The sequence below is a fragment of the Arachis stenosperma genome, chromosome 3 (genome assembly GCF_014773155.1).
Source record: "Arachis stenosperma cultivar V10309 chromosome 3, arast.V10309.gnm1.PFL2, whole genome shotgun sequence".
Classification (NCBI taxonomy): Eukaryota; Viridiplantae; Streptophyta; class Magnoliopsida; order Fabales; family Fabaceae; genus Arachis; species Arachis stenosperma.
The window spans coordinates 148,499,536-148,522,930 of record NC_080379.1 but is presented as its reverse complement, the minus strand read 5'-3'; the positions used below and the strand labels follow the sequence as shown (position 1 = coordinate 148,522,930).

The 23,395-nt window shown below is 33.0% G+C and overlaps 1 protein-coding gene across 1 annotated transcript; it reads left to right on the top strand.

Moving 5' to 3' along the window:
* The first annotated feature begins 20,531 nt into the window (after nt 1–20,531).
* LOC130966681 (uncharacterized) lies at nt 20,532–22,760 on the top strand. Its single transcript, XM_057891503.1, has 3 exons — nt 20,532–20,836; nt 21,328–21,408; nt 22,078–22,760. The coding sequence occupies exons 1-3, from the start codon at nt 20,678–20,680 to the stop codon at nt 22,483–22,485; spliced, it is 648 nt and encodes a 215-aa protein (XP_057747486.1). The 5' UTR covers nt 20,532–20,677; the 3' UTR covers nt 22,486–22,760.
* The last annotated feature ends 635 nt before the right edge of the window (nt 22,761–23,395 follow it).

The window sequence follows — 23,395 nt, the reverse complement described above, 5'->3', positions numbered from 1 at the left end:
ACATTACTTCACCCACTTTATCTCTCTTATATATCATTATCAATGACTAATTATAAATTTAACAATAAAAATGCGTAACATGACATTTTCTAATTACAATTAAAATTAAAATATTAAAATTAAAATTTAAATATAGTTATATTATATTATTAATTTAACAACCAAAATGTGTCAGTGACATTCTCTTACTAAAACTGAGATAAAATATTTTTTTCAAAATTATTAAACTCCCATTCTCCATTCTCCATCCTCTTATCTATCTCTCTCCCGTTCTCTATTTATTTTTATCCTTCTCACTCTGTATAACAAATAATTTATATTTTATATTACTAATTTGACAAACTAAAATATGTCATGGAATATTTTTTCATCTCAGGTTCTCTCTCCTTCGTCGTCTTCTTTATTTTTTTCTCTCATTCTCTATCTCTCTTTATCTTTCTATTCTACAAAAAATAAAATCAATAAAATAATATAATTTAAATAAATTCATAAATTTTAAGAAATATATTAAATTTAAAATTAAATATAAATAAAAAATAATTCTGTAATATTATTCACATAAAAAAATATATTATTATATGCATACTTTTTTAAGATTTTATATTTATTTTTAAATTTTTATCATTATTTTTTTAATTTATATTCTCACTTCTCTTCCTTCAAATATTATATATATATAATTTAAAAAATACTAATATTATGATTAATAACTAGAATCAACTTTTAATTGTTTAAAAAATTAATTTTGAGTTAATTTTATAACTATCGATATAATTTTTTATACTAATTATACTTTTATATATAGAGAGAAAAATATTATTTTTAAATAACAAGTATGAAAATTGATTATTTTTAGGAAAAACAACCATTTGTACCCATGAACTTTATGAACACTGACAAAAGTACCCATTAAAGAAGGAAACTAATGTTGTATCCATTAAAAATGGATTCTGTACGACATAAGTACCCAAATCCTAAATTTATGTTGACTTTTTAATAAAATTCCAGAATTATCCCATCATTATCTTCAACCCCTCTTCTCTTCTTTCCCAAATCTCCAACACCTCCATTGCCTAAAAACCTTAATCTCAATACCTAAAAACCCCATATTACCCCTTTCAGCAAATTTCAATCTTCTCTTTATTCTTTCTTATCTTCATCAGATGCTGGAGGAGATAATGCAAAGGTACGTGGACAGAGTGATGGTAAAGGTACTTCAGGTGATGGTAATAACTCTTTACCCGATTCATTGTTGAAGGAGAATAATGGTGGAAAGAAAAGCTTGTTCTCTAGGAGTAAGTAATCACTTGGTAGAGTTATTCACCAAGCCGCTAGGATTGGTGGATTTCGCCATCAGGGGAGGAAGGATAATAATTCCGAAATGAATTCTGATTGTCTAAATGGTTCTGGATTGAATGGTGTTGAGATGAATCATCTTGCAACTGTGAAAGGGAAAGAATCAGAGTTTGTGTCTTTGGTTGACATGCCGGAAAGAATCTTGTTGTTTATGGCTGTGACAGTGGAGAAGGAGGAAGATGAAGCTAACGGTTGGTGACGGTAGGGATGATGATGGTGTTGGTGAAGGAGGTGGTAAAATTGATGAAAAGAATAAAGAGAAGATTGAAATTTGCTGAAAGGGGTATTGAGATTAGGGTTAAGAAAATGGTAATTTGGGGTTTTTAGGTATTGAGATTAGGGTTTTTAGGCAATGGAGGTGTTTGAGATTTGAAAAAGAAGAGATGAGGGGTTGAAGATAATGGTGGGGGTAATTTTGTAATTTTATTAAAAAGTCAATATAAATTTAGGATTTGGGTACTTTTGTCGTACGGAATCCATCTTTGATGGATACAACATTAGTTTCCTTTTTTAATGGGTATTTTTATCAGCGTTCGTAAAGTTCATTGGTACAAATGGTTGTTTTTCCTTATTTTTATTTGTGCAACAAACTTAACATATAATTAAATATAAAAGTATGCACATTAAATTATTTTAAATTTTAAATAATAAATGTTAAAATTAATTATTAATAAAAATTTAAATTCTTTCACATGAAAATTATAACTAGAATAATTATTATTTGTTTTTTTACCTACGAAGCCTTTGATTTTTTTAGCGAACGGAGACTTTTATCTCCTACGTCCATTTCGTCCATTTTGTAAAAGTAGTTTGATTTCATAAATTTTTTGTGGCATAGTATATAATATTAGGACAAATTAAAACTGACGTAATTTTAAAAGATTTATATTTCCGTAATGTTATTACGGATAAAAATACTAATTTCTTTCTACTTATAATACCTTCTAATTCAAAATTCAATTTGTACTACCTCTAACTAGGGGTGGCAAACGGACCTAAACCTGTCGGGTCGACCGCGTAACCCGCCAAAAATGTTGGGTCGAGCTGAAAAATGGGGACCACCAAAGAGCAAAAATTTGCCTAACCCGTATCGCTTAAACCGCAGGTTTTGACAGGGCGGAGCGGACTTCCCTATCGAACTTTATTTTTTTGGCAAGGAAATATTTTTATAATTTTTTTTGCCAAAATTCAACTTCTCCCAACCCAACTTACAAGAGTGTGAAGAAGAAAATTGAGTGTTTTGGATTATGTTTATGTTGCTTTGGAGACAATATTTATAATTATGTTTTGGATTATGTTTATTTTGCTTTAGAGAGAATATTTATAATTATGTTTTGGATGGAAACTTGGTTTATAATTATATTTATTAGATATTTATAATTATAAAGACTTTAATGTGTGTGAATATAAAAAATATAATTTTTTTTATATCTTTAGAAATTATAAATTTATTAATATAGTTGTGAAATTATATATATTATTTAGTAATTAATGATAAAAAAATGAGGAGCTTTAACGGGCATTTAGCCCGCCAACCCATAGTTAGATGGAGTGAGATGGGATTTTAGGACCGCCCTAGGCAGACCAATCCGCCAAAGAGCGAGCTACTGATGGGACGGAACGGGTTTACCCGCTTGCCACCTCTACCTCTAACTATTAAGCAACAACACACAGAACGATTACGGTTTATTAAACACAATTATTTGAGAGTAACTATTTTTAAATTAATTGCAGATGACAATTGACAACTAATTCATCATCGGTTATATGATTTTATCTTATTTTTTTTATCAGGATAATTATCCAAATCAGTTCTCAAAAATTTTAAAAATAAGCATTTTAGTTTTTTTAAAGAAAATTAATACACAAATTAATTGTAAGATTTTATTTCGGCAAACAAATCAGTCTTCAGTTTATTTTCTGACAGAATAATTATTCAAATCAATCCTCAATAATTTTAAAAGAGGATATTTTAGTCCCAAAAAATTAATATACAAATCAATTCCTAATTTTTTTATCAGACATAACAGTCCTCTATACATGTTACTTTTACTATATGTCAACCTTTATTATTATTAGTTTAACTTTGTGCATGTGGATGATGACACTAGCATATTGATACACTTTTTTGTTGGAAACAGGTAAGGTGAATAATGATGCTTTGAAATTTGAACATTTTCTTTAATATAAACATAATTTTTAAAATAGGACATTGTCAAATTCTTGTTGACAATTTGATATTATGCATATGAAATTAAGTTACAAATTTGACACACTTTTTTTTGTTAACATGATTTTTGCACATATTATAAATAATAAAAAAAATAATATGTATGAACCACATGGATGTGTATGTTAAATTAGTCTAATTATAAAGTAGAAATTTAGTTAGTATTTTGAGTTAATTGATAATTTGATAATCAAGTTGAAACTCAAGTGAAAAATAGAAAATAACTTTGATTATACTTAATTTCTAGCTATCACATCAAGCTAAGTTATATTAAATACAAAAATATCAAATAGTTTCAACCTTAAATTTCTTATATGTTAAGTTATTATTATTATGAGTGAATATATATATATATATATATATATATATATATATATATATATATATATATAATGAAATTTTTTTTATATATTATAAATACATATATAAGAATCTAATGAATAAATTTATTATTATTTTTGTACAAAAAATATAAACAATTATGATACAGTATTATTGTATAATAATAATAATAATAATAATAATAATAATAATAATAATAATAATAATAATAATAATAATTTTATTTTATTTTTTTGATACGATGTAATTATAATACTAATGAATGTCACTAAATGCATATTTGGTGATGATGATTGTACGAGCATAACTACTTATAATTTTAGATAGTACATTTACATGTATATAATTAATATTTGACCCACTTCTTAACGAAAGACATATCTTTTTTTTATTTTAAAATAACTAAAAATAAATTATTTGAATTCCTTTGAGAATTTCAATTCTCATTTTTCCTTCATTTGTAAATCAGACCAAAAGGGTCTGATTTCTAAATCCACTCATACACTCTTCAAACTTGAATTCTATTTTATTAATATATTATAATCATTTTAAATTATGAAATATAGTTTCAAATAAAAATGAATTCTTTTTTTTAAGAAAATAAAATTCTTTTCTCGTGTTAAATGGTTTCCAAACAAGCTCTTAACCTCAGAAATCAGAAGTAGAGAAGCCCCAAATTCAAACTTTAGTAGCAGCAGCCAGCGGCAACGCCCAACATCCTCGTCGTCGCCGAACTCTTCTCCTCAGCCAGAGGGTGTCGCCGTCGCCTTTGGAAGTCGGCCCTCTTCTCGATCCTCCTCTCCTTTACGTTGCGTGATGGACTGGTCGGAGGTCTTGGCGTCGCCATCGTGAACAACTGCTCGGTCATGAACGGTTGCTCGATCCTCTTCAAGTCCGTCCTTTCTCTTCATGGGATATCTTCTCGAGGCCTCACCGTCGCGAATTGATCCTCTTCCAAGTTCACTTTCTATTCGAGCTCACTCTGTCACCGTCCTTTTAAACTTGTGCCTTTGGTAAGTTACTGCTTCTTCAGTTTTAATTTCTAAGATTTTGAGCTAAGTTTGTGTACTAGATTTTAAGTTGGGACTGTATTTTGAGTTGGAGTTGTTGGATGTTGAATTTGAATTTTTTATTTAATTTTTTTGTTTTTGGATTCTGAACTTTTTTTACTAATTACTTAATTAGAAGTCTTTGTTAACATTTCTTATGATTCTGAATTTTTAGTTACTGATGGTTTGAGTTTTGTTATAAGTTTGTATTTTTTATGGTTTAAGTTCATTGTTTTTCATTAATGTAAAGTTAATCTCTATGTATAAGTTTTGTATAAGTTGATTAATAGAAGATATTGTTGAATTTTATTTTTTATTCTGAATTTTTATTGCTATTGTAATGAGTATTAATATATTATTGTTGATTATTTTATTAAAACTTAGGAGTTAATTAAAAAAATTATTTTTTGAATTTTAATGATAAATTATGAACAAGTTACTGTATAAAATTATAAAATTTTAAATTATATTAGTTTAAAATGGTTAAATTTATATATTTAAAATAATATATTAAGTTTTTTATAATTTTATTTAATATTTAATTAAATCGGTTGAATTTTAGTTGGACCACTAAACTCTTGAACCAGTCATTTTACTGATTTATTGGCCAATTTGGTTTTCACAACCTTATTTTTAATAATATGAGATTTAGTACATCTCTTTTTGTTGGATTGATGATTCAATAATTTTTTTTTAAAATATCATATTAGAAATCAAATAGGTTTAACTTAACCTTAAAAGTTAATTTGATTATATTATCTACTAATATTATTTTTTTAATAAATACTTAAAAGATTTAGTGAGTCATGTCGAAAAATAGATAGAAGACTATTATGTCTAACGAAAAAAATTGATAATTAATCTATGTATTAATTTTTTTAAGAGTAAAATATACGCTTTTAAAATTTTTAAAGATTGATTTAAGTAATTATTCCAAAAAAATAAACTAAAGATTGATTTATTTGTCGAGATAAAACTTTTAAAATATTTTTGTATATTAATTATTTTTAAGGACGAATTTCGCTTTTAAAATTTTTAGGAGTAATTTGAATAATTACTCTTTTATCATATCTGACATATATACATTGTCTCTGAAAGTTGTAACTTAGCATTTTAAAATATTTTCACTTGATTAACGTAGGTAGATCATGTGTCAGTGTTACCTAATTTCATTCCTTTCATTTCCTATCCTTTTCTTTTGTATGCGGACAAATTCCTTTCAATTCCTATCCTTTTCCTTTGTATGCGGACACATACCACGTTACTATACTTTTTCTTTTTTAATTGCATGTACCATATATGCACTAGAGTAATCAGTAGTATATGGATCTGGATGACACACTGGAGTAAATTCTTTTTCACTCAAAGCACCACATAATAGCAGTAAATTATAGGATACTCCATTATTTATCGTTCTTAAAATTTTATTTTTTATTTTTCAAATAAAGTTTTCCTCCCTTCGTAACATTTACACAAAATCACGAATATAAAAAAGAGTTGAAAGACACAAAAATTTAGTAATTACAAAAAAATATATTGACAATTTTATATAAGTATAGATTATTTATTCGCTAACCTACATAAACTTTAGAGTTATTAAGTCAGATAATTGGAGAGTTTTCACAGTATTATATTTTAGGAGTATATATTCTGAACTTTTATAACAACATTTAGAAGAAGAACTAATATCATCACAAAATCAATTTCACACGCAACTTTAGAGTTTTAAGGCATATAAGTGCAACTAGCTTGGTGCTCTCACATAGTGGGTTTATTGTGATGGACCGCATTACCTAACTACATGAGCCAATTTCACATTTTAAACAAAGTTGAATTATGTATATTGCATAGAAAAGATTATTACATGTGTATGAGTTTAGAATATATCACATATATGTGTAGTGCTTTTATAACCTGACTATAACTCAACTCCTGGCAGCTAGCATCGAGCTATTATTTCCGATGCCGAATTAAGAGTTTGGAAGTTCGAGCTTTTTATCTGAGGGGTATATTACGTCGTGGAGAAAACAAAATAGGGAAGTGTACCTACAAAAGGTACTCCAATATTTAAGTCAGTATTGGGTATTTGATGTATGTTCTGTCGAAGATAAAATGTCATACCTTTATAGGTGAAGTAAAACAGATCGGTTACGCTTCTGGCAATTATTTTTATTGAAGGGTATTAATGACGTATTAAGTCGTTATGATATTTGTTCAGTGTGAATCTGATTTATGACATTTGAATGTCATAACGTGCGAGGCTGAGTTATAATGCATAAAGCCGATTAATTATTTTTTGGTTAAGTTTTATCAATCATACCATAGCCTCCAAGCTTGGCTTGGCGATGTTTTAATAGAGCAAGTTGAGCTTTTTGATGAGTTATAACTCGACTAGTGTGGTGGGTATAGAGTCCCCAGCTCAACATATATACTTTATTAAATATCGTGAAATAATAACTATAAATGTTTAATTAAATAAAGAAAGTAAAATATTTAATGTATGATTAGTAGACACGTGTTACCTTTTTAGTTTCCAAGAAGATCTGGACTATTTGTAGTGTGTGATTTATTTAATGGATTCCAAATTGTTTCATTAACTTGTATGTAGTTACCTTTGAAATTCAAATAGTTTGCTTCATTTGACATTAACCCTGATCGAAACGTCATGAGTAAAAAGGGTAAGTTCTCTGGCTCTGTTTATTTTTCTTTTTTCTTTTCTTACTTTTTCTTCTATTGTGTGGGCTCTGTTTGGGATGGTGATAGAGAAGGAAAAAGGGAAGCAAGTACAGAAGTTGGTAGATGATGGTACATATGAATGGGTCAGTGAAGATGTGAAGATAAGGAGTTCACTTTTCGTTGGTAAAGACAATGTGAGCCAGATAGATGTTGAAAAGGTTGTGAGATTGGGTTCTGGGTTACGGGTTGAATTGTTGCCTTGTTCTAGGTCTGATAGGGTGTTTCATAAGAGAAAAGACTTCGAGTTCTTCTACATGCATAGCTGTGTGTTGGAAGAACTTCGCATTAAGCTACCTTTCACGCAGTTTGAATGCGATATTCTGAAATAGTTGAACTACGCTCCATCACAGTTGCACCCAAATGAGTGGGATTTTTTTGTGTTGTTTTGAAATATTGATGGATTATTTGGGGGAGAGGCCGACCTTAGAGTTATTTTTCTCGTTCTTATAGGAAAAGGGGGTATGAAAAGGTGGTTGGATAAACTTAAATAGTACACTAGGCTTCTCGGTGTTTAAGTTGTATAAGTCGTCCTTTAAAGACTTTAAGGAGATGTTTTTAAATGTTTGTACAACCGAGGATATTTCCCATTTTATTTAGATGAGAATGTGGGTGAACGGTTTCCTTTTTTTGGTGCTCTAAATCGCAGCAGATTTTAGGCCCAAAGGGAATTTTGCTTAGGAATGAATGTATAATTGAATATTTGATTAAGGCTATTGATAGGAAAGATTTGATTTCTATTTTCGAGAAGTTGCCTTGGGAAGATGATAGGCAATCAGTGATGGATTATTTAGGTAAGAAATTTACAAGGCGCTAAGCATTCTATGCGTGTTTGCGCTTTTTGACATTTTCAGGTGGTAAATATTCTAGAGTGTCCGCATCAAGCTTGAGGTCGCAGCTCAAAACTAAGAATCTGGAGAAAGAGGGTTCATCATCGAATCCTGATAAAGCTACTGTAGAAGGAAAAGTTAATTAGCCTCCTCATCGTCGGAGAAAGGTTATTTTTAAGAAAAGAAAATCGAATCATATAGACCTCAAGCTGTCCGAGGATTTAACTGAGAAAGGGAGGGATATTCCCTTGGAGGAAATGAATTCATTTCGGATGAGGTATGTCAGAGTTCTGCTGATGTGGCTGTGGCTAATAAGGTTGGGGATGTATCTATTGATCAATTTATGCAAGTGCACTTGGTACTGTGGTTGTACTTATATGCGCTTTTAATGATAATGATTAACATTATGGTCCCTATTTGTTTGATATTTTTGTAGGTGGTCGGTTTGCATTTGGCCAGTGTTGGTCGGAGTCAAGAAATAAAACATAAAAGGATGTTAGGACAGGTGGAGGAACCGAGCAAGTTGAGGGAAGAGCTTTCCCTGAAAAAAGGTTAAATCTTGGATCTGAAAAGTAAGCTATTAAAAAAAGAGGAAGAACTGAAGCTAATGGGGGGAATATCAGAAAGAGTTCGAGTTGTTAAAGAAAAAAGAGGAAGAATTGGCCAAAATAAAGACCAGGTGGCTAATGTTACTGGTAAGCTGAGTGAGTTTGAGAAAAATAAGCAAATAGAAATACTGGATGCCTTTGTGGAAGGATTTGAACGTGCTACTGATCAAGCCAAATTTTTTGCTCTTGACCGAGATTTTGCTTTGACGGATCTAGCAAAGATTGTTCGAGATGGAAATTTAGTTGATGATGAAAAAGGTGCAAAAGATGGAGAATGATAATTTAGGTCATGATGCATGACTTGTAGTTTTAATTTTGAAATTTCTGTTACTGACTTTTTAGGATGATGATGACTGTTTATATTCTGTCAAGTTTGATTCTGGCTTCTATTTGACGGTTTGGTTGTTTATATTTGTGTAGAATATTTGGAATTTGAACTTGTTTATCGATTTGGTATGTGAGAGACAATGCATGAGTGTTGTCTGCTTTTGATTGTCTGATTGTGAGTATTTGATTGTGGACTATCGTTGATGATAGTAAAAGATCAGTTCCCATAAATGGTTCAATGAATGGGTAATTTTAATGATAGTAATAGTTGATTGAATAGGATTGTGTTACGTAAATAGTTGGTCGTTGTTGCAAATTGTTATATCTCAGAGAGATATAGGTCGGTTTGAAGAAAGAGAATAGTAATGAAATAGATAATAATATAGTATGAACCTTTTGTTGTACAAAGGCGCAGGTAGGCTGGCCTCATTAAAACCTCTCCAAACAAAACCCTTTTGGAAAAAATCTTGTGAGTAGGAAAAAGAGTACCTGTCTGGCCCTGACTTTTAACTATAATAGAGTTTTAAAGATGAGATATTCCATGTGTTCGGTATGGTATTACCATCAAGTGATTGCAGACGATAGGCGTCGTTGCCAACAACCTCGATAACTCGGAAAAGGCCCTCCCAGTTGGCTGCTAATTTTCCATGGGCTGGGGGTCTGCTAGCTTGTTCAGTTTTCCTTAGTACTAGGTCATTTACTTGAAAATATTTGGGGTGAAGTCTTTGGTTGTACTGCCGAGCTATATGTTGTTGTATAGCTCGGTGATTGATTTCTGCCAAAGATCGGTTTTCTTAAATGATGTCAAGTTCGTTCTACTGAGATGTGTTTGTTGAGTTGTGATCGGCATATTGTGCTCGGAGAGATGACTGGGAGATCTCTACAGGTATCATTGCTTCAGAGACATACACCAAACGGAAAGGTGTTTCTTTTGTTGTTGAGTGGGTGGTGGTGTTGTATCCTTATATGACCTCCGGGATTAATTTGGCCCATAGTCCTTTAGCATCATCCAGTTTCTTCCGCAAAGCATGCAAGATGACTTTGTTGGCGTCCTTTGCTAAGCCATTTGTTTGTGGATGTCCTACTGAGGAAAAGTGTTGTTTGATTCTTAAATTCTACAAAAGAAGAGGTAAATTTATGATCGGCAAATTGGTGACCATTATTAGTGATAATGTGCAGAGGTATGCCGAATCTGCAGGTAATATTTTTCCACACAAAGGAGACCATTTTCTGGGATGTTATTTTTGCTAGGGGTTGAGCCTTTATCCATTTTGAAAAGTATTCGATTGCAACAACTAAAAATCTTACTTGCCTTACTGCTAAAGGGAAAGAGCCGAGTATATCGAGCCCCCATTCATTGAAGGGCCAACTTACTTTGGAATTGTAAAGGTTCTCGGCTGGTAGGTGTGTAATTGGACTGTGCTTCTGGCAGTTACTACAATTTTTCACTTTTGCATTGCAATCTTGTTGCAATATCAGCCAGAAGAATCCTGCCCAAAGTATTTTGGAGGATAAGCTCCGGGCTCCAATGTATGTTCCGCATATATTTTCATGAGCTTTGGCGAGTGCGAGCTTGGCCTCCGACCTGGAAAGGCATTTTAGCAAAGGACGAGAAAAATCTCGTCTATACAGAGTATTGTTATATATAGTAAAAAAGGATGCTTAGCGACAGAATCGCTAAACATTGTCAATATTCTGTGAAATAACTCTGGTCTTGAGATAATCTATATAGGATGTTCGCCAGCTTTCATCCTGTGTAACACTTAAAACCTCGGTTAGATCTATACTTGGTTTAAGCAGTGTAAACTGGTATAGGGTAGAAGTTGGTGTTTAGGTGCTGATGAGCTTAGATAGAATATCAGCTCGGTTATTGTGCTCTCGAGGTATATGGAGAATTTCAAATTTTGAAAAATTAGAAATAAGTTTTTTGACAATATCCAGATATTATGCTAATAATGGATATTTCACTTGAAAAAGATTATTTACCTGTTGCACAACAAGCAAAGAATCACAGTATACCTTTAATTTTGAGATTTTTAGATCGGTTGCAAGTCATAGACCTGCGATTAGTACTTCTTATTCTGTTTGGTTGTTGCTTGCCTTAAAGGAGAGGTGTAAGAATTGTTCCAGAACAAAACCGTTGCTGTCTTCAAGCAAGACTCCGGCACCATACCCTTGAGGGTTCGATGCCCTGTCCACATAAAGGATCCACTGTGTAGGATTATCGACCGAGCTTAGAGCAGTGTACTCGGCTATGAAGTCTACAAGGTATTGAGACTTAATTAGACCTCGGCTTTGGTACCTAATGTCAAATTCAGAGAGTTCGATGGATCACTTTATTAGTCGGCCAGCCAACTCTGGTTTGTGCAACACTTGTCTTAAGGGTTGATCAGTTCGAACGTGTATGACATGGCTCTGAAAATATGGTCGGAGTCGCCGGGCTGAAAATATTAAAGCCAAAGCCAACTTCTTGATCTTTGGGTAGCGAAGCTTGGCATTCGTTAAGGACTTGCTAATGAAGTAGATCGGTTGTTGTTGCTTTTGTCTTTCTGTAACGAGAACAGAACTTAATGCCCGGTCAGTGACAGATAAATATAAGTAAAGTGCTTCCCCTTGAAGGGTTTTTTTATAAAATCAGTGGTTTTGAAAGGGTGGACTTTATTTTTGCAAAAGCATTTTCACATTCGTCAGTCCAATTGAAATCATTTTTCTTTTTCGGTGCTTGAAAAAAGCAGAAAGACTTAGATGCTAAGCATGGTAAAAATCTAGATAGTGCAGCAACTCTCCTTGTTAATCATTGTACTTTTTTATCGTTTGTGGGCTCGGCATGTCTAACACAGCTCAGAATTTTTTGGGATTCGCTTCTATTCCTCAGTTTGTAAACATGAATCCGAGGAATTTTTCCTCCTTGTACTCCAAAGGCGCACTTTTCTGGTATTAGTCACATATTGTAGCATCATATTTGATTGAAAATTTTCAGAAGGTCTTCGAGGTGATTATTGATGAGCTTTGTTTTGGCCACCATATTGTCGACATAAACTTCTAGGTTCCTGTCGATTTGATTTGCGAACACCTTATCCATAAGGCGTTGGTATGTTGCCCCTGCATTCTTAAGTTCGAAAGGCATGACCTTATAACAATAATTTCCATATTCAGTAATAAATGCAGTTTTATTTTGATCAAATGGATGCATTAGAATCTGGTTATAACCAGAATATGCATCCATAAACTTAATGTTTTGTACCTTGAAACATTGTCTACCAAACAGTCAATAGAAGGTAAAGGGTAAGTGATGAGCGGATAATTTATACGCTTTTTGGCATTGTTTTTAGTATGTTTTAGTTAGTTTTTATTATATTTTTATTAGTTTTTAGTTAAAATTCACTTTTCTAGACTTTACTATGAGTTTGTGTGTTTTTCTGTGATTTTAGGTATTTTTTGGCTGAAATTGAGGGACCTGAGCAAAAATCTTATTTAGGGGCTGAAAAGGACTGCAGATGCTGTTAGATTCTGACCTCCCTGCACGCGAAGTGGATTTTCTGGAGCTACAGAAGCTTAATTGGCGCACTCTCAATTGCGTTGGAAAGTAGACATTCTGGGCTTTCCAGAAATGTATAATAGTTCATACTTTGCCCGAGATTTGATGGCCCAAACAGGCATTCCAAGTCAGCTCAAGAATTCTGGCGTTTAACGCCGGAACTGGCACAAGAATGGGAGTTAAACACCCAAACTGGCACAAAAGCTGGCGTTTAACTCCAAGAAAAGTCTCTACACATGAAAGTTTCAATGCTCAGCCCAAGCACACACCAAGTGGGCCCGGAAGTGGATTTTTATGTCATTTACTCATCTTTGTAAACCCTAAGCCACTAGTTATCTACAAATAGGACCTTTTGCTATTGTATTTTCATCTTTGGATCACTTTAGATCTGAGGATCATCTTTGGACGTCTAGTTCTTAGATCATGGGGGCTGGCCTCTCGGCCATGTCTAGACCTTGTTCTTATGTATTTTCAACGGTGGAGTTTCTACACACCATAGATTAAGGTGTGGAGCTCTGCTGTACCTCGAGTATTAATGCAATTACTATTGTTCTTCTATTCAATTCATCTTATTCTTGTTCCAAGATATCACTTGTTCCTCAACTTGATGAAGGTGATGATCCGTGACACTCATCATCATTCTCACCTATGAACGTGTGCCTGACAACCACATCCGTTCTACCTTAGATTGAGTGGATATCTCTTGGATCCCTTAATTGGAATCTTCGTGGTATAAGCTAGAATTGATGGCGGCATTCAAGAGAATCCAGAAGGTCTAAACCTTGTCTGTGATATTCTGAGTAGGATTCAAGGATTGAATGACTGTGACAAGCTTCAAACTCCTGAAGGCTGGGCGTTAGTGACAGACGCAAAAGAATCACTGGATTCTATTCCAACTTGATTGAGAACCGACAGATGAATAGCCGTGCTGTGACAGAGCGCGTTGAACATTTTCACTGAGAGGACGGGACTGTAGCCATTGACAACGGTGATGCCCAACATACAGCTTGCCATGGAAAGGAGTAAGAAGGATTGGATGAAGACAGTAGGAAAGCAGAGAGACAGAAGGGACAAAGCATCTCCATACGCTTATCTGAAATTCTCACCAATGAATTACATAAGTATCTCTATCTTTATGTTTTATTCATCTTTTAATTATCAATCCTCCATAACCATTTGAATCCGCCTGACTGAGATTTACAAGGTGACCATAACTTGCTTCATACCAACAATCTCCGTGGGATCGACCTTTACTCGCGTAAGGTTTATTACTTGGACGACCTAGTGCACTTGCTAGTTAGTTGTGCGAAGTTGTGATAAAGAGTTGAGATTGCAATTGAGCGTACCATGTTGATGGCGCCATTAATAATCACAATTTCGTGCACCAGTAAGCATCTTTTCGGCATGCTTTATTAAGATCTGTGAAATCAACGCACATGCGCCATTTACCATTGTGTTTTTTTACCATAACGACGCTTGCTAACCATGTTATAAATTTAATTTCCTGTATGAAGCCAGCACTGATCAATTTTTTTGTCTCTTCCAAAGATGCCTGTTTCTTTTCAAGGTCGAGGTTTCGCTTCTTATGTGTTATAGGTCGGACAGATGGATCCAGCGCCAATTTATGAGAAATCACTGAGGGATCAATCTTGGGCATATCAGCAGGAGTCCATGCGAATAAATCGGCATGTTGTTGTAGAAATTACTGGAAAGAACTTTTTTCCTCCAGGTTGAGAATGGTACCTACATAAGTAAACTTGTTAGGGTCGTTGCTAAAATATATTTTTTGTAAATCCTCTATGGGTATTGGGCGCTCAAGCAGCTCGGCTCTTGGATCGAGGTCGGCAAGAGCTGGGAGCTCATTAGAGCTGCAGACGTTGTTTACTTCTGTCCCCATAGTTCGGTTAGGCATTTTTAGACTGATGTTGTAGCACTGACAAGCTTCATGATGGTCACTGTAGATAGTTGCGATAAGGTCGTCCTACATAGGAAACTTGACACAAAGATGAACTGTGGATACTATAGCGCCAAACTTATTTAAAAAAGGTCGGCTAAGTACTAAATTGTATGGACTAAAGCAGTCGACTACCAAATATTGAATGTCAGAGGTCTTAGATAAAGGATGCTCACCCAGTGTGGTTTGTAATCACATAGATCCCAATACTGGGACTCGTTCACCTGAGAAGCCGACCAAGTCTCCGGTGGAGGGTTGGAGTATATTGTCGCTCAGCTTCATTTTCTAGAATGTAGAATAGAAAAGAACGTCGGCATTGCTTCCCGGATCGAGTAGTACTTTCCGTACTAAAAGATCCCCCAACTAGATTGAAATCACCACTGGGTCATCCAGGTTTGTGGTGTTTGTGTTAAAGTCTGATGCCTGGAATGTCATCTGTGGAAAATGTTGAGATGTGTGGGCTTCGGTTATAGTGCCTTCTATCGAGAACATAGCCTGGTAGGTACATTTTCTGGCCAAACTTGTTGTTCCTCCACCTGCAAAATCTCCATAAATATAGTTAATAATTCCCCATGGTTGGTCAGGGTAATTATGAGTAGTTCTCTTTGTTATGCTCTGCTTTTGCATAGTCCCGCTAATGTATTTGTCTAGGTGGCCTTGCCGAGCTAGTCGTTCTAACAGATCTTTTGCAATCACAAACTCATCGGTGGTGTGCCCATATTTTTTGTGGAAAGTGTTGTATTTGGATTTGTCTGCATTTTTTGCGTCAAGATAGTTGCCGGCCTTCCGAGAAGGTTTGATTAGCTTGGAATTGAGAATCTCCTTGATGATGTCGTCCTTCTTTATGTTAAATTGAGTATATGAGTCATAGCAGGGGGTTAGTTTAAAAGTCTTCTTGCTATCTCAAGCTTTATCCTCGTCTTTGTTATACTGTGGCTTGTCTGTTTTCTGAGCTTGGCGAAGCTCCTCAATGTCCATCTGACCTTTAGCCTTTTCACAAAACTCGGCAACGGTCTATAGTTTAGTAACCGCGATTGTTTCTTGAAATTTGCCTAGTCGAGGTCCACTTTTGATGGCGTGCAGATGCACTTCAGGATGGAGATCCGGTATGCTCATGGCCACCTTTGTGAAACGGGTGATGTAGTCCTTTAGGCTTTCGCTCTGACCTTTTTTTATTGTGTTCAGGTAGTTGGAATCGTGTAAGTAGATAGAAGAGGTAGCAAAGTGATCCTCAAAAAGTTTCGCTAGTTCCTGAAAATGAGAAATAGAATCTACAAGCAAAGAACAAAACTAATCAAGTACATAACCGTCTAAAAAGGTAGGAAAACAACGATATAAAACAGGATCAAAGGCACCATTTACTATCATTATAGATCTGAACTTTTGGATGTGCTTCTTCGGGTCCCTAACCCATCATAAGGGGTTAAGGTTGTTGACAAAGTGAATCTCTTAGGCATTTGAAAATTCATAATGTCAGCCATGAATGGTCCTACAGAGTTATCGAGCTCAGTGTCTTCATTCTCTGGTCGAGCTTCTTCGTTCCGAGAAGTTTCGGAGACATGTGATGGGTCGGTTTCGTGTTCTGCCTCCTCCATTCGCTCGTTACAATCACCATCATTTTCAGTCCGAGTATTAGTTAACTCGGCGATTTGATTTGCCATCCTTTGTTTTTTCTCCGCCATACGTTAATTTATTTGTTGCAACTCAGTTACCATCCGAAGAAATTTGGAAGGTATTGGGGGAGGTAGAGCAGCCATGGATGGACATGGAAGTTTTGAAGCCAACAAAAGAAAAGAGAGTTATAACTCGAGTCCCACGGTGGGGGCCAATTGTTCTTGAGTAAATATTCTGGCTATATCTCGACTCTTGGAAGCTAGCACCGAGCTATTATTCCCGACACCAAGCTAAGAGCTTGGAGGTTCGAGTTTTTCGTCTGAGGGGTATATCACGTCGTGGAGAGAACAGAAAGGGGGGAGTGTACTTGCAAAAGGCACTCCGATGCTTAAGTTAATATTGGATATTCGATGTATGTCCTGTCAAAGATAAAATATCATACCTTTATAGGTGAAGTGAAACAAATCGATTACGCTTCTGGCAATCATTTTCATTAAAGAATATTAATGTCGTATTAGGTCGTTATGATATTTGTTCGGCATGAATCCGATTTACAGGTTTAATGCGAGGCCAAATTATAACGCAAAAAACCAATTAATTACTTTTTGGTTAAGTTTTACCTATTACATATATATATATATATATATATATATATATATATATATATAAACAAAATAAATAAATCTGTCACGTTTATGGTTAAATTGATTATTATCGATCTAATTATGTGATATTTACCTCAAATGAAAACACATGACATGCAATCATGCATGGTTTGATAAAGCGCGAGTGTATCACCTATACACAACGACCTTCCTAACAAAATAACACAAATATCACGATGATAAGTATAAGCTAAGTGTTAGGTGGCTAATATTTTTTTTTATCAAATATTATTGTAAAAACAAATATTATTGATGAAATTTGTAGTATAAGTTTTGGAAATAAATATAATGTAATTTTGTATTTCAAAATCTTTTTGTATATTATAAGGGTTATTGAGGATATCCAATAACCTGCATTGTAGTGTACTTTTTTTTATGATACTGTTTTTATTGGAGAATTAAAAAAATTAAATTAGAAGTTAAATTTGTAGAGAGAAATTTTAGAAATGTATAATTTGTACTTAAATCACAGTAAGACAAAATATGTAGAATATAAATTTGATCTGCAATAACAAAATACTAATATAAAAGTGAAATTGAAAAAAGTACCTTATCACAAGTAAAGTATTTTAAGAATTTTGGATGTATCATATAAGAAAAATGAAAAATCGAGAAAGATGTAAAACATAGGATTTAAGAGGTCTAGTTAAAGTGACAGATTGTGTATAATTTTATATGTGACAAAAAAGATATATTTAAAATTTAAAGTTAAATTTATCGTACTACCATTAGACTCGCTATGTTATATGAAACAAAGTGTTAGCAACAAGAGTGAGTATGGATATAAGTTAACTATGACAAAGATGAGGATGCTAAGGTAGATGAGTGGTCACACAGATATGGATAAAATAAAAAATAAAGATACAAGAGAGAAAATTAGAGTAGCACTTACAGTTAAAAAAGATGATAATAAAATCTTATTTCAAGTGGTTTGAACATGTGAAAAAAATATCGATAGAACATTTAGTTATGACAATGAATAAAAAGAAAGATAGATAGGAGATGAAAGGTTGAGACCAACAAAAATCATACACGAGATAATAAAAAAAATTATATAAACAGTTTTATTATAGACATTATACATGATAAGGTTCAATAATTTTGTTTGCTCTATATAACCTTATTACTGTATAAGTTTAATTTTTTATGGTCATCCATTCATGCATTTAGATCACTTAATTTTTAGGGTAATTTATATCGATAAATTAACGAAAAAAAATTACACAAATATTCTAAACTTAATTTGGTTACATGCATATTTTATTTGACTTTTTTATATAAATGGATTTACACTTTTTTTAATATAAATCAAATCAAGTTGATTCGATTTACCATGTATATATACTTTATCAGTAGTAAATCGAATCAACTTGATTCAATTTTCTACTAATATAGCATACAAGTTGATTCGATTTACTAATGTACAGTACATACATAGTAAATCGAATCAACTAATATAGATTATTGACATTTTTTACTTTTAAATTAATCGTTTATTTAACTTCAAAACATAAATATCATTAAAAAAATGTCCCCATTTGAATTCAAATAAAATATCAAAAAAATAAAAATAAAAATTCAAATTGCATGTTAGTTCAAATTCCAAAAAAAATTATATTTTTACAAACATATGAATGCAAAACAGAACAATAAATGACTTATAAAAATTCATTAAAAATCATTCTTTGACTTATTAGAATCTAAAAATTTGTTACCGAAATTTTTTATTTTAAAAAATTAATGTAAATTATAACCTTTCAAAGTGACATATGAATTAAAATTTAGATTTTTTGTTCAGAGTTAGAAATAACACATAGTTACAGGGACGGACATAAAGGGGGGCGAGTGGCGGCCTCGGCCCCCCCAACTTTTTTTAATAGTAATAAGTTATTATGTATAATTTAATTTTTTTAAAAAAATTATTTATTATTTTGTCTAGTATAAATAAAAGTTCAGTCTAATTTAAATATTAATAATTTTTAATATCTACAAAGAAAGTAACAATATTAAAGAAATCTGAAAAAGATATTATTACTAATATTTTTTAATTAAATAAAAATTTTCAAATCTCATAAAGTGAATTCTTTTTCTTCTTGTTGCCGTCTTTTTTTATTCATTTGATATTAATTTTCTCTGTTTCAACTGCTACAATTAAGAGATCTTTTTCAACTATGAATATTATGAAAAATAACTTAGAAACAAAATAAAAGATGAATTTCTTGCTAATTGTCTTTTAGTTATATTGAAAAGAAAATTACTGAAAAATTTGACACAAATTCTATTATTGGTGAATTTTATGATACGAAGATTTGACCACTTCGTTAATAAAAAGTATACACATATTTTTTTTTTACTTTAAAATATATTCTCTGTCGATATATTTTTGTAATACATCTTATATTATATAATTTTTTTATATCATTTTTAATGTTATATGTGTTTTTGGCCCCCCATAATATCATTTCTGGATCCGTCCCTGATAGTTATATAATATAAAAAGAACAACTATATGTTTATATAATATATAATTTAAAAAATAATTAAAATATTATATCGATTAAATTATTATTTAATTTATGAAATTAATTGTAAAATGCTTTTTGATAATATTATATTCTGAAATTTAGCTTAGAATATTTATTTAATTTTTTCATCCAATTTATCTGTGTTTGTATTCTAATTTTTAAGTGGTAAAATTTGAAAATTAAGTGACTTTTACTATCATAATAATATATGTATTGAGTATTTATATAAAACTTTCTTATACTATTAATACATGAAGATTACATTTATATTATAAATAAAATAATATAGGTTATTTTTTATTAAAAAAAATAAATGTTACGATACTCTTGTAGAATAAGAGGAAAATAGCAAGTCTATATAAACAGTTTTTGGTCAGTGTGTAAAATAAAATGATAAATTTTATGGTATTTATAATTTAGTGGTTATTTTTATTTAATTTATTTTTTGTGATAAATTTTAAATATTTAAAAATTATTATTTATATTTTTTTTAAATTAAATATTAATTTTTAATTTTTTTTAATAATTAAATACTACTTTTTAAACATTATAGCAATTACTAGACAAAATTTGCTATTGGGCTTAAATTAAGTGTTTTGTGTTGATGAGTTGGCCCAGATTAAACTAAATTAGGCTGGGTTGGAGTGAAAGAACGAAAAAGCGAAGGGGTATCTGACTGAGTGGCAAGATGTGCCACGTGTATGCCACTTGGAGAAATAATCTGCAGCGTCACTCATCTTTCTTTTTATTCGTTTCTAGTTTTCCAATTCTTTTCCCTCAACCTCCATCGCCATCTCCATCTAACTCACCTTGCCCCATTCATTTCATTCCCTTCCTTCGACTCTTTTCGGAACCCCAACGCCTACCTTTTGTCCTTTTGTTCTTCTTTGAGTTAGGAGGACGAAGATGGGGAAGAAGAGGAAGTCGGTGGCCACGCGCCTCGACGAGGTGGATCGGACCATGTACTCCACCTTCTGCACCACCGCTAACTCCCTCTCCCATCTCTACACCCACGCCATGAACCAACAGAAACTCTCTTTCCAAGCCGGTGAACGCCACGCTCTCGTCGGTTTCTTTATTCCTATCCCTTTCCTCTATTTCTTCAACTCAATTCTTAATTTCCATTGTTCAATCTGAACGAAAAATCTTTTTTTTTTCTTTAATTTTCTTTTATGTTTTAAACTGCGATTGAGGTTTTGTGCTTTAATTTAGGGCTACCCGGCAGGTAGCTACTGAGTAGAAGAATTTAATTTCTGATTTGAGTTTCCACGAATCTAGGACTTGGAGAATCCCAATTTCTTCCCTGAAGTAACTTGGAGTGTATTTGCAAAATTGAAAATTGCTCATCCAAGTTCCTGATTTCTGATTTGGTTTCGGTGGATTGTATTTTGTGCATAACGAGCTAAATATTTCTTGTTGTTTGTCCAGTTGTTTGGTGCGTTTGGATGTGTTGCTTGCTGTTGAAAACTTGAAATTTTGATAATTGTGTTATGCTTGTTTTATTGGCCCAAATTTTAAAGAGATTAAGAACAGTGATTGTTGGTGTTTTATCACAGGAGAAGATGTATCAATGGATTATTAGACAACAGCAAGAAGGAACAAGGGTGACCACTGGTGATATAGTTGCTCAGTTGCAGGTTTTGTAGTGTCAAAAGAGAATATTTACTAAGTTTTATGCTTTAGCATTGCTTATTCAACCCTCTTTTGCTCTATTTGCCAGTACACAGATTGCTCTTTATTTTCATGACCTTATGGCCTAAGTACTCAACATTTATGCTGAATCGACGTCTGATTGTCGTATATAACTTATAGAGTTACAGACTTATAGGTCTCTTAGTCAGTTGCTTTGAATGTCAAGTTCTGAATTTAATGGGTATCATTCTTCAACCTTTGGTTTTCATAGGAGTAGTAGATTAGAAGTAATTTATGTGGAACAAAATCTTTCAATATGTCTTTCTGATTTTTCTGCACACTGAATACCATGAGATGATATCCGAGATGTTTATTTCTTAGCATATGTTTCGTTAAGAGGTGCCATGAAGGAGCTTCAAGTGTAATGTTAGACACCTAACTTGCCCATGACAATTTTCATCCCATTTTTATCTGAAAACTGTTTAACCCCGTAGGTCTCGTGCAACCATATTTCAGGTTGTGATCTTACAAGTCAGAGCATGAAAATATACACCCTTTTATCCCCACTAAACTTGCATTGTTTCAGGATATTCATCAAACCAAATTAGTTCATTTTCAAGTGTATGGTGATAGCTGAATAGAGGTATAACTGTTAGCTATGTTTGTGCATGTAGAATGAGCTTGAATTTGGAGCAGAGGAGTCACCGGTGTCTCCAAGGCAGCCACTCCATCAACAGAACACTCAGGCTGCAATGCACGCTAATTTTGGTGCGTCCGTACCCTCTAATGCATTTACAGCTACTCTTGTGGGACAGGGAATGAGAAGTGCGCAACCTGATCAACAACCAAAGAACTCTGTGTTCTCAAATGCACTCTCTAGCCCCATTCGCCGCAGCCTTCAGCCATACCATCTGGCACAGGGGAGCTGCCCTTCAAGTAATCTCATGTCATCCGGGAATGGAACCCGAAACAGTGAGATTACTTATCCTAGCGGCCAGAACCGGGATACAAATTCTTCCAACTCCAGTGATTGCATGGACATGCATGCTGATGATAGTCCCAGCCATGATTTTCCATATTGATACTGTACTAATTAGATCAGGGAACGTAAAAGGGAATGTTATTTCTGAAATCTGTCGTCATAGTTATGTGGTGGAAAATGTCAAAATTTATTGTGGATAGACATCAATTTATTTTTTGTAATCTTGTTCAGTTTGAAGCTTGAACCATCAGTGATCAGTCCACTTAATAGGTGTATCAGCATATTTCTGGTGAAATGGTGAACTTTTCCAGACTCCCATAACATGCAATCATTGTGTCTAATATTTGCATGAGATTTTGCTTTAAGGTCGTAAAACTAGTGAGAATTTGTTAGTAAGTCATCACTTGCATTATATACTTCATAGATCATATATAATATGCCTTTGATTCTAGAAAATCATGCCTTTCAGACCCTCTCGCTTATTTACTTAAAGGGTAGTAGCTAATTGACTTTTTATCTTGAATTTTTAATTTTTACATAGTGGGTTCCAAGCATGGATAAAGGAGAAGAATTGTGATAGGTTTTTGATAGCCAACATAAAAACTTAGTCGAATTTTTATGACATGGGTCAAAAACGTTATTGCGCTAAAGCTAGGTCGTTGCTTGGAAGCAACGTGCTATATGGCTCGCATACAGTGTCAAATGAGCAAGAGTTGTTCTATCGGTGTCCGGGTGTTGTGTTAAATGAGTAAGGATTTTCGCGTTTTTGTGAACAGGTGGTGCACGAAATTGTGATCATCAACAATGGCGCCAAAAACTTGGTAGTGCTCTCAAACGTGAATCACACTTAGTCACAACTCCGCACAACTAACCAGCAAGTGCACTGGGTCGTCCAAGTAATACCTTACGTGAGTAAAGGTCGATCCCACGGAGACTGTTGGTATGAAGCAAGCTATGGTCATCTTGTAAATCTCAGTTAGGCGGATAATAAATGTTATGGAGTTTTCGAA

Coding starts and splice junctions, on each gene's coding strand:
- LOC130966681 (XM_057891503.1), top strand. CDS start 20,678: ATGGGGAAGAAGAGGAAGTCGGTGGCCACGCGCCTCGACGAGGTGGAT. Junction 20,837..21,327: donor CCGGTGAACGCCACGCTCTC/GTCGGTTTCTTT, acceptor GTTTTATCACAG/GAGAAGATGTATCAATGGAT. Junction 21,409..22,077: donor ATATAGTTGCTCAGTTGCAG/GTTTTGTAGTGT, acceptor TTGTGCATGTAG/AATGAGCTTGAATTTGGAGC.